The sequence below is a fragment of the Coturnix japonica genome, chromosome 1 (genome assembly GCF_001577835.2).
Source record: "Coturnix japonica isolate 7356 chromosome 1, Coturnix japonica 2.1, whole genome shotgun sequence".
NCBI lineage: Eukaryota > Metazoa > Chordata > Aves > Galliformes > Phasianidae > Coturnix > Coturnix japonica.
In genome coordinates this window covers 32,588,154-32,603,519 of record NC_029516.1, presented here as the reverse complement: position 1 = coordinate 32,603,519, position 15,366 = coordinate 32,588,154, and the positions used below count along the sequence as shown (strand labels likewise).

General features: G+C 39.3%; 1 protein-coding gene across 3 annotated transcripts in view; it reads left to right on the top strand.

The window, feature by feature from the left end:
- Positions 1 to 15,366, top strand: part of PTPRR (protein tyrosine phosphatase receptor type R) — a 139,004-nt gene that overhangs the window by 90,514 nt on the left and 33,124 nt on the right. For all 3 annotated transcript variants that reach the window (XM_015855940.2, XM_032443543.1, XM_015855949.2), the window contains one exon: positions 14,583 to 14,769. In XM_015855940.2, coding sequence (XP_015711426.1) covers positions 14,583 to 14,769 — 187 coding nt within the window. The remainder of the gene's footprint in view (positions 1 to 14,582; positions 14,770 to 15,366) is intronic.

The following is a 15,366-nucleotide window of genomic DNA, read 5'->3' as shown; positions in this document are numbered from 1 at the left end:
ATGCTGCCAAGCTCCCTTTACTTCTCAAAGGGAGGGGCCTGGATGCTGGCTGCCTAGCAGGAATGGTTGGTGCACATGCTCATTCCCAAACAATGCCAGGTAATTAATTGCTTTGGAGCAGTTTTGTTGGCAAAGGCTAAAAGCAAGCCAAGGGCAAGGTTTGAAATTCAACCATACTGATTACCAAGTATCAGTTCCTGGGACTGTTCTCTGGCACTGCTTAATTGCTTTTTGTTGATGTGATTTGCACACCAAGAAGTGTACATCTGGTGTGGAAGTTCACATGATGGGAGTAGTCCTTCTAGCAACCCTCATTTCAGCTTGGGTCTCCCACCAGTCCAGCACTGTCCTTCTTCCCCAGGAACCACTGAGGCCATCTCAGCTGGCTGAAGGCTGCAGCATGCCTGGGTAAGGGCAGGGGTTCTGCACTGCACTGAGAGAAACTAATCTGAGTGGTGGGGAATATGAAATGGGATCCAGGTGTGAGGATCTTTTGATCAGTGGCCAGGAGGTAAAAGGTCTCATTTAGGGTGTGAATTCATGACTAGATACAGAACTATGCTTTACATCCAGCATGCACTGGTGTAACATTTCTGTTAGTGCAAGGTCTCCCTGAAAACTTTCTGCAGACACTGGACCCCTGAATTGCACGAATGTCTGTTCAGCCAAGTTCATTGTAGACCTCTTTGCTTATCTGCAGTGTAGGAAAAGGGCAGGAATGTGAATTGTCCCGTTTCTGAAGGGGAAGTGAACTCAGGCAACAGCCTAACAAAGACCTTTTAAATACCATACTTTAACTGTTTGACTCCTGGCTGCTTTAGAAGGTGCTTTGGTTGAAGTTAGAGCTCCTTGAAGCAATAGTCTCTGGGAGTTAATGGTCTAAAGAAATAGATGCAAATAAATATGTGCCAGCCCCAAAAACATGCACCCACAGTCTATTTCCCTGTGTCTCTAGCACCTCCTGCAAATTACTTTGTGTTACCATGGGTAGATGGTACATTGCCTCTCCTAGCTCCATCTCCACTTGGTCACCTCTAAATTGTCTCACATTCCCTTTTAATTTCTCTCTTGCAAAGAGCTAAAAGTTCTTGAAGGCACTTAGCATTCATTTCTGGGAGGGGATGATTCAGGCAAACTAGCCCACCATTATTCAGAAAAGAAATTCTGTTATCGCTTATTAGTCCTCTCAGATGCAGGGAAACACGATGTTCAGAATGCAGCCCATGCCTATGCTTGGTTTTGCCTTTTCCATCCCATAAGCTTTAGTCAGGAATTTTATAATAATTTTATTGTATTCCCAGGTCTCTTATCTTGCGTTTATTCTTGTTACTCCAGTTGCTACTGGTTTTAGCTTGTACACAGGAAACCACAGTGCCAATCAGTGTTGTTCCCAAGGTGACAGGAAACCCTCTTTGGTCGGATGTTGATTGTGCTTGTCTTTACTGCTCCACCCATCGCATTTTCTTCCTTTTTGGCTTAAGTTAAGACAAATTAATCAGTGGCCGCCATCTGGTAGACAGTTTTGGTGGCTTTGCAGTGATTCGTCCAGTTGATCTTTTGAAAAGTAACACACAGCACAAGGAACTGAAGGGAAATATCTATGTTAATATTTAAATGCTTCTGAAGACCTAGGATCACACAGGTCACTGTTGCCCTGGGCATGCAGTAATTTGAGCTGTGTGAGTAATTCCTTTGTCTTGTCCATCAGCAGGCTTGGGTTTTTAAGCACTGTTTGGCCAAACAGATAAACCAAAGGCTGCTGCTTTTCAGTGACTGACTTCTTTGGCTCTGCTTTGCTTCTGTAGCCACCTATCACAGAAAGGGATGATGACTGAGGCTAATATGTAGGCAGACTGGGACAGCTGGAAAAGTGAGGATGCAAATTAGCTGGACTTGATTGTTCCAAATAGCTCAGCCCTTAGCAGGTTGTGTCCATCAGTGGCATTTACAACCAAATATACCACTGTTTTTTTATGGGCAGTTTGGAAATGTGGTGCTGAGGACAAAGAGAGTGAGGAGAGCACACATTATAAGAGTCAGGCTACTGTATTGCATGGGGTGACCTGCATTGCAGTTCACAAGTCCTTGACTAGGTTCCACAGGTGCTGATTTCAGGAAAATGAACAAGCAGTGCAGAAAGGAGCATCCATACCAGATATACAAAGTTTTATATTTACAGTTAAGTGTTATTTTTCACATTTGGTGACTTTTTTAATAAAGTTTCCTTGAATATTCCCAGTAATGTTTGAAAAAGGATTATGCCTCAAACTGAGGCAGAAATATTCACCTTCTCTGTTGTTTTGCACTGTATTTCTCATTGATCGTGCAATTCCTCTTGTCCAGCTGCTCTGCAGGATTGCTTAAAGTTGAATTTACCTCAATTGCCTTTAATTTAAAACATTAGGAACAGACAGGGAACACCAGCTGAAGAAAGAAAAGAAAAACATCCAAGTGTCTCCAAAAAATGAAATATGAAATAAGTAAGTATGTCTCTGAATTGCAGGAAGCCATGTACTGGACAATAGTTACTAAGCATCCAGCTTACATAGTAGCCAACAGTTAATATTTCAGGCCATGACTCTCTTATTTGACTGCAGTCATAATTCATTTTATTTTTGTGCCTTGTCAGAAGAACACTTGCAAATGATGGCAGTTGAATAATAACATCGCTTATTTTTGGAAAGAGCCAGTCCTAGAAATTCAGCAGAGATCTCCTACACAGTCAGAATCACTATGTACAGAAAGCTTAACAGCATTTGCTAGCAGAAATGTCACTTGTTTGCAAACACACCTTTCCTCAAATAACACTGCTATAGGTCACGCTATTTCTGTTCCTTCGCTCTTGCGGCAAATGCTCTTAGCGTTTATATTAATGTAGCACCTGAATGCCTTGGTCACATATCAGGATCTGTTTGTACAAGATTCTTTATATACAGAGAGATTAAATGACTCTCCATTAAAAAAAAGAAGAAGAAGAAAAAAAAAAACTCTGAAATTCTAAACCTAAGATAGTAGATGTGTACAGGCAGCCATGCAAGCCTTGGGAAACAGAGAAGCAATACTACTACATGAGGATGCCTGAAGTATGCTGTGAGAATGGCTTAGCCCAGGAAACATTTCCTATAGGTGGTAGCTGATTCCATATGACTTTGACATTTCAGCCCAGCTCTTGATAGAGTTGTCTGTCTGCCTTGGTTCCATCACATCCAAGCTGATGCATCCATTTGTTTTGACTTGGACCCTTAGTGTAGTATGACCAATATATTTCAGAAGCTCTTATTGTTTTCATGCTAAGGCAAATGAGACATTAATTGGTTAAGTGACTAATCCAAGATAATCATGCAAACCAGTTTTGCATCTTCATAAAATACCCAAACTCTTGAACTCTTTATTCTGTCCTCTAGCCAATTGAATCTGTAAGAAGCTATGACAGCGATATCTCTTTATGAGAACAGGGACTTCCCTTTTGTGCCCTGTCAAAGAATGTGCTTTTGATGCTTAACAAACAGTGGACATTGTTGTTATTAATTTATGGTAGCTATAATTATCTCTGTTATGTTAATACTGCATCTTGATAACAGGAGCAAAACAGACCACAGCAACTTCAAATGACTGCTCAAATATGTGATAGGCATCAGAAGGGGAAGTGCTGTATATAATTCCCACACAGAAAAATGTCGTTAAGCACAGTATTTCTCTAGGGAATTCTGTCTCAGTGCTTCGGGATGGCCAACACCAGCTCCCTGCAAAGCCACACTGCCAATGAGAGTTGGAGCCAGTGCAAGCAGGAGGCAGCAGAGCCTGCCCCTCTGTCCCTTGGGAAGCTCTATCTCTCTTCTCTGAGATGTCTCAGATCCTTCCGGAGTTGTAGCAAATTCCACTGGAGGATGTTCGTACAGTCTAAAGGCTTTCAGTTCCTTTCCCTGTGTTTGATAGTGGCCATAACAGTGTGGTCTTACAACAAATAAAGGAAAACAATTGAGGCTGCAGCAAAGTGCTGGATAGCTGGTAAATCCAATTTGCATGGTGTTGTTTCATTTCATACCCTACTTAGCTTGTTTTGCCTCAGTGGATTTGTGGAGGTATCTGCAAAGAGAATTTAGCCTTCAGAGCACACTACATAGTAGGTTTGTGAAAGAAGAAGGCATTGTGAAAATCAGAAAGCTGGTACTGTAATTAATCCCAAGGGTAATCCTTCAGCTACAGCAAATGCATTTGCAATTTGCTGATAAGATTAGAACGAAATAAATGTTTTCTGCTTTATCACAAGGATTTTCTCCAGTGTGGATGGCCTAAATTCCACTCTGGTCACCATGTGTAGCGTTTGCTATTGCCCAGCTCAGATTCTTAATGCTACAGAGATTGTGGTCCTGGGACATTGCAGAGGTTATAAAGTGAGCAAAGCTTGCTGTCTGGAAGGAAAATCTTGGAAGAGAAGCCACCAGAAACAAAGATGTGCAATCAATGCTTTGTTTCAGTTGTTCTTATGCTACAGATAGGCAGAAGCTGGAAGGCATACTGACAGAAAGTATCAGTGTTAATTAAGTAATTGGAAATTCCTGCTTACTTTGCTGGTGTCCTTTCCCTACACCTCCTCTTTGTGGCTATTTGAAAACAGGATACAGGTTAACCTTTGATCTGACATAGTACGCCAGCTTCATGCCTACATCACTCCCTTCCATATATTTTAATATGACAAATGCTGCATCATTAATTATATGGAGCCCTACATGTTGAGTATTTAGGGTGAGGGAGATGGGGTGGAGGCTGGGGCAAGGAAAGCAGTTCTATTTTCTTTCAAATATAACTTCTGCCTTCTCTTTATTTCATTACTCTTTGTGTGTTTAAAGTAACTCTGCTTTTATCAGACCCCTCCAATTTCCCTTCTCTATTCAGATTAATTAAAGTGAATTTATATAAAGTGCTGCTCAGATTTTTGAGGCCAGGAATCCTTTGCTGATAGAGAACTATAAATTATAATTATTTCCCTCTGAAGTTTCCAGAATATATGAATTCATTGATGTAGTATATGTTGAAGAGCAGATCCAGGAAGCCTTTCCTCAGACCTGTGCCTATATCTCTGGGCACAAGTACAGACAAGTTTCCCTTCTCTATATCTCAAATATATATATATTTGTAGGAACATCTCTGATGTAGATGAGCAGCAGGCATGGCCAAGGTCTCCATGTACAAGCAACAGGACCTGCTGAGCTCTATAGAAAGAAATTCCAAGCCACTTACCTGTCTGTTTCTCAATTGCTGCTTAGGCCTTAATGGGACTATACAGCTTGACAGTGCAACTTAAAAAGATGTATTTAATTCCTGGAGTTCAAGGTAATGTAAGCCATGGTACTGAACACTTACAGCTGTCTTTTGAAAGCATTCAAGCATTTCTCCATTTCAAATTGCAAAGCCAAGCGGATATCCTAAACCCTATTTTCAAAAGGAATCCAGGTAATTGGTGCATTAATGTACTTGTTTGAGCAAGCATTCCAATAGAAAGCATGGCTGGAAACTAATGGAGAAATGTGAAGTGAATCATGAAGAAAATACTGAGAACGGAGAAATGTTAACATACTTAAATAGATAGCAGACCTGAGTGTACATTTCTGACTCCTGTCTTTGAGAGCCTAAATCCCATCAACTTGCAGTGTAGCTTATGCACATGAATCACTTTAGAAAGGAGACTGTGTCCTTTCCAAAGGGTATGAGCTAAAAGGATGTCTGTACATTCAGCCTGAGATACTTGGCCCATCGTGTCACTGAATGGAGCAATTGCATCAGCTGCCTTCGGGAACGAAGGACACTGTCCATAGATGGCGCAGCTTTGTTGCTGTGGGCCTGCAGGTTTTATATTCTTCAGGAACTGCTGTCAGTCAGTAATTTCTTCAAAGTGTACTAACAATTCATTTGTCTGCTTGGAAATCTTCTCTGTGACACTTGCAGTAATTTAAAGATAATGAAGACCAAGTCAAATAAACAAGGAATGTGCTTTTTTATTATCTGAAGGTTGACAGGGTGTAGTAAACGCCTCTTTTCCCAGATGTTCCTTCCTGTCTTTCCCAAATGGCAAATGCACCAGGAAAGAACTTATTGTACTGATTAGTTTTCAAGTAACAGCAAAAAAAATAGTTTTTTCTTACTGATACAGTATAAAGAACTCTCTCCGCTCATTTATATGAAGAATATTTCTATCCATTTATTTTTCCAGAATGGTTGGTTTTCTCCAAAGTATATTGCAGTACATTCACATGTTAATAGGTTATTTTCTTGCTTGTTTGGATTTAAGGATTGAGTATTTTATTCCTTAAAGGATCAGCAGGTTGGAGGTGGAAATTGCTCTTGCGAGGTTAATTAATATAGAACACAAGATGCTAAAGAGACTTACTGAGATTACTTTGTTTTATTAAAACAAAAATCATCTAAGCTGGTATGCAGTATTAAAAAAGATACCTCCCCCAAATCTGCTATCTCTTCATTCTCATTTATCACATCCCTTCTCTTAGGTAGGCCTGATAGGCAGTTCTTTGAACACTGCAGGCAAACACCCTCTTGGCACTCTATAGTGTTTAGCAAATAAGTGAGCCTTGTGTGTGCTGTGTGAAGCACTTGGACTGCAGCTACCCAGGAGAACTAAATTGGAAATGATAGAAAACTGCTCATTTTTAAGTTCTTCATTAAAAAAAAAAAAAAAAAAAGAGAGAGAGAGAGAGGAGGAGAGAAAGAAAGAAAGAAAGAAAGAAAGAAAGAAAGAAAGAAAGAAAGAAAGAAAGAAGAAAGAAAAGAATGAAAAAAACAAAGAGAGAAAAGAGAGAAAAGAGAGAAAGAAAGAAGAAAGAAAAAAGAAAGAAAGAAAGAAAGGAAGAAAGAAAAGAAAGAAAGAAAGAAAGAAAGAAGAAGAAAGAGAAAAGAAAAAGATACAGCAGACAGAATATGTGAGGTTTTTTTAACGTTTCTTGTTGGTTTTCCTTATGCATTATCTGAACTCTTTAACCTGAGCCTTTGTTTAATCTTTGCATCCCTAGCAATTGAATGTTTTTCCTCTCCATTCTCTTTTCTGTTTTCCTATTCTTTCAGTTACTTTTGTTTATATTCATTGTAGCTTGGTTTAAATTAGCATGTGTATTAATTGGAGGCAAAACAGGTTAGCCTGTATGCTTATGCAGTGAGGCCTCCAGTATGAAACAGAATAATACTGCAATGAAAGCAGCTAATAGTAGCAATAAACATGACTGCATTCAATTAAAGCTCTACCATCTAAAGCAAATTAACCATAAATTAGAAAACATTTATTCAGTCCTCAGAATAAACAACTTAAATGAGCACAACAAATTAGCATCTTCATTTTATTTTTGTTTCTGAACATTTAACTCAGTTTTTACCCATGCTAGAAATGTGTATATGTGAGAATGAGCCTGAAATATAACTTTGTGTTACCATTCAAATTTTATTGGAGAGAGGAGTTTGCGTGACAAAATGCAATTTGATCATTGAAATAATCTACAGGAAAAGATGGAAGCTTGTATAAGCTTTGCATTTTTGAACAGTCAGTTCCCGTAGCAAAGCAGCATAGCCTTATCGAGGGCAGAACAGGAGTGAATTGGCAGTACATTAGAAAGCATGATTAAAAGAGAGAAAGTTGAAACTACTCTCATGTCAGCTGTTTTCCTCCACAGGATATTGAGCCATTCCTGTCCTAACCAGATACTGATTGCTTAAAACTTAGTCCAGAAGTACTTGTCAAAACCATTTCCGTAGCTCATTTTGACATGCTGAGCTCTGAGTAGGTCCTGAGAATTGTTTGCAATTTAGTGTTAGAGGCATTGGGCTGCTCTTGTTATGGCTCTGGAAATAAGATCAGACCGTTTGGAGGGTGAAGCGCCTTCACTTTCCAGAGAAGCTATTGAAACGTTATAGCTGAGGCTCCTGATCAGTGTCTGTGGACTCAGAGAGTGCTGGAGGATGCTGCCAGGTGATGCCATAAGTTTTCTTCAGCCTAGGAGACTACACAGGGGCGGAAGCCTTCTTTCCCAGTAGCTGTATATCCTCTTCTTTAAGAATGCACAGTCTGCTCTTGTTACTTCCAAAACCCTTCCTCCAAGTAGGGGGCAAGAAGCATCAACTGTTTACTGTTTACATAAACTGTTACACAGATTAATGTGTAAGAATTGAAAAATTCATTTCATTTGGAACTGAGGCCAGAAGCCCATATTAAAAGAGAAGTCCACAGTTCATAGGCAGGAGAGGAGCTCTGTAGGTACTTTCTGGTGTTTTATGAATGGCACAGGATGTCAGGACTGGGAGGGAGATCAGGTTTTGACCATCTGCACACCAAAGTGCAGAGGATGGAAATGGTCTGAAGAACTGTGTTCGTTGTTTATTTTTATACATAGTAAATTTGCTGCAAAATGTCTAAATATGAACTGAGTGGAATAGGACCTGTTAGGTATCAGGCTGCATTGATTGGTCATGATGCATATTACTCTTTAATGCAAAATAAATCAGTCATTTTATATTCATACAGACTTTCTCTCAAAATTAGTTTGTGTTCTTGTGCTACTGTTGTTTTTAAATACATGATTGACATCAGTGATAATGAACCTTAAAATCAATTGAGGAGAATTTGCCTTTAGAGAAGAAAAGCTGCAACAAATGATTTCAAAATGATTTAAGATAAATTGAGAAATGATGTAGATTTAGGGAACTTTGAGTTTTAGTCTTGCTTCTAGCACTAGTTCTTGTTTCCCCTCCTTAGTTCATTGATTGCAGCTTCTGAGTGCTTAGCACTTCATTTTTTGTGATGTGGGTTTGATTTTAGAAGTGCTGAGAACCCCAGGTCTGAGTCATTTCCTAAAAGCTGCAACACTTATACAAGTGAAAGCTGAATGGAACCTCAAAATATTAGCAGGCAAATGAGAGATCATTAGGGAAACTGAGTTTCCATGATAGACATACAATGTGTAAAACTGGTATAGCAATGCTTCATAAAGCACCTAGCAGTGTAAAAATAAAAAGTGCATTATATGCTCTATGTGCAATGTTTATTATTTGGATGACATTCATATAGTTGCATGACATTTTTATTTGATGTTTTCTCAAACTTACGCTGAAGATACTGATTGACCTTTGGTGAAAGTAGGAGTAAATTAGAGGATGGTTACATTAATGGAATTTCAATATTATCATAATTTGTTTTGTTTTTCTGACAGAATATTCATTAATATATGTTGCATCATAACAGAAAACTGAAAATCTCGAACTCAGCCATTCCACAATAAAAGTAGACCTAGAAAAAGTGAACCTTCTCTTTTAGTGTTTAGGTTGTTAGTAATGGAGTTTTACCACATGCTTACAAGACTTGTTTGAAATAATGCACTGATGAGCAGGAAAAATCTAGAGCTTAACACACCGGTTAATGTAACAATAGTCTCATTCACCCTACTTTCCCTAAGCATCCAGTAATACAACCAGTACAGTGTTGCATATTTCACACTATCAAGTACAGAGAAAGTAACATTTGTGAAAAAATGCATAAACTATTCTTATGCTTATTAGATGTAATGATTTAACAGCACTGTGGATATTACTTCAGCATTTATCGAGTTATATTTTGTTTCAAACGAGAGTCATTACTTTGTCTTCTGATGACTGACTATAATGGACATTGTATATCTGGATTTGTGAAGAAGTGTCTCAGTTTTATGTTAGAAGGGCTGTCTTACTGTTTGCCCCAGGCTAATAGGAAACAGCAATATATTCAATTCTTTTCAAAGATTTTTTAAGCCCTACATATTTCCTCTCTTCTACTTTTTTATTTTATTTTTTTTTTATTTTTTTAAGCACGGGATCTAATTTTTCTTGATGAAGTCAATGGGAGTTATTCAGTACTCTCTTTTTATTTATTTTATCTCAAAATACAGGATTACTAACAAGAACAACCTTATGTACTTTTCTGATTTGCTGAGCTTTTCACATCCCCACCCCACAACAGCTCCATTTATCCATTTGTTCATCTGCATGACCCTTTCCTCTTAGCACTTTTGAAGATCAGCAGGAAAGCTGGGTCCTATGATTTTCCAATTGCCTAATTTTGTGAATTTACATTTGTTTTCCTATGAATTATTCTACTGAAATGTGAAACTAGATAAGCAAGACGATTCTGGTACTCAAAAAGGCATCAGTAAGGCAGTAAGTGGTGGAAACAGTGTGCCTAACTGTGCTTCTTCAGTGCAATTACAGCCCACCTGAATGCTCACTGGGTACCCCCACAATATCTGAGCACCAGGACCCATATATAGACCAGAAGAATACCACAGAAATCAAACTCATGGGAACACAGTGATGGTTTCCCTGCCATAAAACACAGGGAGAGAAGCCCTGCTGAGAATCCCTGCGTACAGAGGACCTCTAGGCATGAAGCAGCTCCCTCCCTAGCAGCCACCGCCAGCACTGCTCTTCCCTCTCATTAATGGCTTCCTTCCACTCGGGTCTGATATAGGCCTGCCTTCAGCTTCAGGGGCGTAGAGGCAGGGCGAGGAGGGCATACGGAGCGGAAGCACCTCCTGTGCCTGTAATGATGGGGTCGAAGGGCAATGGCTGCTGACAGGCTGCAGCCCTGCCACTCACCCCATCACCGGGAGGGACCATGGCCCGCTAGGGAATGGGAATCTGGGCGTTGTGTTTTTCGAGAGTGCTGAATAAACATGAAAAGGTGTATTTAAAGAAGCTGTCCAGCTTAAATAATCAACTGGGAAAAATTGCGTCGGGTAACTGGATTGTCATAATCACCAACCGTGGCTTAATTTTAGGGTCATGGAAGACCTGGAAATGACCTTGCTAATGATTAATAGGCTTTAGTAACCTGGCGGCCCCCTGGGGTGGACAGGTGGAGCTTCCTTTTGAGAGTTTTGAAACAAACAAAACAAACATTGCTTTATTTATTTATTTATTTATTTTACCTTGACTTCTAAAATCTGCATCATTAAATGTACCATTAGAAATCCTCCAGCGGGTTCTCATCAGTGAGCATGTTCTTATCGCCCTATTGAAAACATGCCATGAGTATGTAGTAGGCCCCCCTCTGAGGTACTAGACAATACACAGACACAAGTGGTTTCCTGATTGCACTTATTCAAATACCCAGTAATGATGTGGCTGTCCCAGCTGACAAAGTGTCGGAAGAGTTAGTCTTGAGTTGACCTTAATGAGATGTTGTCGTGAACATTTACAGATTCCTTACATGGTGCACATCTCCACCAAGATAGAACCTTGAGGTTTTCCAGGACTGGAGACGCTGCTCACAAAGGAACAAATCGATCTTCTCTAATTGGCCCAGGCTATTAACACAGGGCACAGAAAATAAAGCTGTTTGTAGAGGATTGTGACATAGAATTGAAAATATTCAGAAATAAGGGGAAAAAATAAGCATATGCCTTCTTCACTGCAATCTGCAATGGAAGGATACCTAAGTGTAGTCAGGGTGTTTAGAGGAATCCAAGAAAAATTAGTTGTCTGACTAGCAGTGTCAGTGATTCCACTGATCCATTGTGTGTTGCCTCCAGTAGCATAAGAAAAGGAAGGCACACTGCTTAACATGCTTTCTACTTTCCTCTATTGAAAGTGAACAATTTTACTATTAGAGGAACATAGAAAATCCAAGAGGTGGGAGCAGAATCTGAAACTACAAGCATTTTACACTAGAACATAAAGAATACAATGGGTTCTTGCCCTCCTGTGTCTCTCAGCATCGTGCAGAAATGTCCTACTTTCAGCTCTGCCCCTCAGTATTAATATAGCAGATTAATATTAATCTTGGCAATAGTCAGCTAGTGTAAACATTCTTAGAAGCTTTTTATTAACCTAGGCACTCTTCTTGAAAGTGTTGAGTTGCCCATTTTTATGGAAGAATTACCTTCACAGCCATTATCCATCCCATGCCTTCAAGTGGGATTTCTAAAAAGGTTGCTTTTTAGGTAGTTATTTTCTTTCCTCTGTTCAGTACTTATTTTGTATATAGATTTCAATGTGTTTAATATGTAGCTAAAACTACTTTTTCTTTCCAGAGTAAGTTATTTGACTCTCAGCACTGGTATTCGTCAATAATCCCCATAAATGGTAAAAGCTACAAACTCAAAGTTATAATTAGACCAGGTATATTTTCTGTTGTTGTTAGAAAGGAAATAGTCTTTTTGCCAAGACTGTCAGTTATAACAATGTAAAAGCCAAAGAAAATATTAACATTTTCACTCTACTTTGTTGCTAAACAATGAAAATACTTTTCCTCTATATGGGGAAATCTCAGTAGACTCTTCCAGAAGTATGGCTGGATCTCAATTGCTACCCTTTTCTCAACTAAAGATAGTCTGAACTGTTCGGGAGTGGTTCATTTTGCAACTCTTCTGTAGTTTTCTGGCTTATTTTCAAAAGATCTGTTCTGTGATAGAAACCCTCAGCCACCTGTTTGAGGGACAGCCCTTTCCCATGGAATAAATTGCTAGTCATGGTCAGAAGAGGTGCTAAAGCAAGATGGTTTTTATGAGAAAGTGGTCTAGCAGGATGTTTTCCTTGACAAATGTCTGAGGGACTGGCTATCCTGCAGACAGGAATGGTCCCTCAGGAACTGGCTCAGGTACATGAGCCCAGACTAGCCTGCAGAGAGCACCCACCACGTGGGACTTCTATGTGACAGGGTAAGATCACACATCATATAACAGCTGTTCATAACTTCTGCTCAAAATGCTCCTTCAGCCCTGCATTCCACATAGGTGAATTAGTAGAATCCTACCACTCCATCTTCCCTCTGCCAACAAAAACTGTCCCTGTCTGACCCAGGAGGCAGCCAGCTGTCTGCAACCACTTCTGTTCCATCTTGCCTCTCTCCCACCACAGCTTCTGTTACTGACTCACTGTAACCATCTGTGTGCTTCGACAGCACATTTCTTGCTGTCACCCACTCATCATAAAAGCTGAAATAGGCTCAAGGACACTATGGCTCTATCTGAGACTCACTGGTTCCATCAGGTGGTCTCTTTTCCTCGCAACTGTAGTTTAGTGTTTTGCTAAGTGGCAAGTGGGTGGCTGAAATCATTTCTATTCATGCAGTATGACATGATGGAAATGGTTTAATTTAAAGTTACTAAGGGATCTGTTGACATGTGTAATAGAGAGGGAAGTGCATCAAAGCTGTGTCAGAACAAAACAAAGTGTTCTATTAGCATGGTTACAACCAGAGAAGAAAGCAATAAGCCCTCAGAGTATACTTATTCTGGTGACAGAAAAAAGGATTTGAAAACAGAAGAGCAACACAGCATGAGGTTCAGTCACAACATCAGAAAAGACAAATAATTCACTTAAATGTGTGTACATTCAAGTATCTTTAGGCCACCTGTGGATAACCAGAGGAGATTAACAGGCAACTGTGAACAAAACTTCTGCTGCCCACTAAGGGAAAGCATTCCCCCAGTACTGATAACAGTTGCCTCACTGATTATGCTTGTGTGGTATTTACAATAATATATGCCAATACACATTCCAGTCAAGGGGATAAAACTTGTGTTGTCAGATCTCTGTGTTCACATTGCTGCTTGGTAGATGTCAGAGACATGTTTACATTGAGCAGGGTACGTATAGCCCAGTTCAGAGATAGATGGCTAACTCTTAACCTTCACAGTACCGATTTCTGATTAGTAAATACAGAAACTCTGATTAAGGCCTAAAGATATGCATTTAGTCATCACAGTTAAAAGAGCATGGATTTATCACCATCAGTATGCCTCAAGTTAAGGGCTGAGTAGATAACATTTGATTCATGAGTTGAAACTAGGAAAAACATTTCTTTACATGTGATTTGGAGAAAGCAACAAAAAGGTTAGCAGTCATACTGAACACAGAAATGTGCTTTATTTGTATTTCCACAGCACAAAAATATGATCAAACTTTGTCACCTTACTGTTTAACCCTTTTCAGATGGCTTTATTTTTTCTGAATAAGTACTCTAAGTCTGAGACCATTCCTTCTCCCATTGCTCAGTGCTGTTTTTGATTCTCACTTATCCCACCCATTACACTTTCTATTAACTTGGTTTCCATGATGTTGGCTTTTCCTTTCCACTTACTTCTTCTGATTTTATCATTTTTCCCCTCCACATTTTATATTTGATTTGAGTAGATTCTTAAAGATACAGCTGACATCTGTGAATTTATTTCCAGCTTGTTATACATATATGCTACAAGTACATTCCCTTTTCTTTCTCTGAAACATTTGTTCCTTACTAACATACCACTTGCATATTTAGCATACAGAAAGATTAAGTATCACACCAGAAGCATTTTCTACTTTTAAGAACAATCTGAAGTTCTTCCATAGCAGACTGTTCTTGAAGAGTCTGTTGTTGGATTCAAGTTGTAGGATGATCCATAAAATCTTGATTTTCTGACCACCCAGTGTTCCAGTGAAACTAATCTTTTCGTACATCCAAATATCCCAGTGACTACACAGACTACACAATCAGTGTCACATGAGTGGGTATGGGATTTACAATACATTTTAATTTTAAAATTACTTTTATTCATTGTCTAATGCAGGCGAGGATCCAATGTCTCTCTAACTTTGGATATGAGTAGTTTGGGAAGTGTTGAACCTTTCGTTACTGTGCCGACTCCACGAGAAAAGGTGGCCATGGAATACCTGCAGTCAGCTGGTCGCGTCCTGACAAGGCAGCAGCTTCGAGATGCCGTTGCATGTTCTCATTTACTTCAAACAGAATTCATGGTGAGTTTAATGAGCTTTACATGAGGACTTTGTGATAACTGGCAAAACAGAAACTGTGGAAAAAAAGTATTTGGGCAACACTTTAATATCAAGGTGCAAATCATTTCTGAAGGGAGGATTAGATTGTTCTGAGGTGGTGTTTTACGTTTAGAAATCTGAACTCAACTGCAATAAATAAATAACTCACAGATAACTGTTATCTATAGCCATAGATAACAGAGATTCCTGTTCAGTTCATGGGTGGGATGAAAGTTGCATGATAGCTGCGATACTAACATCCAGGAGTAACACTGTGACAGTTTCAGAGAGATCATTGGGATGGGATGACAGAAAACACAGTAATAATTGGAGAATTTGTTCATCCCCCTGAAAACATCACCTGCATTAGTAATGTTTGTAATTCAAAGACTAAATTTTTAGTTACTGCAAATGACATTTTTGGAGCAGACACAGACACCACAAAAAGAGAAGCAGCTCCTGAGTCAGTCTAACATGTCCTTAACACATACTCCATACTATGGGCCTAATATACTCAAGACCAATAAATAAATAAATACAGAAAAGACTCCTATAAGTGTATTTAGTGTATTTTAAAAG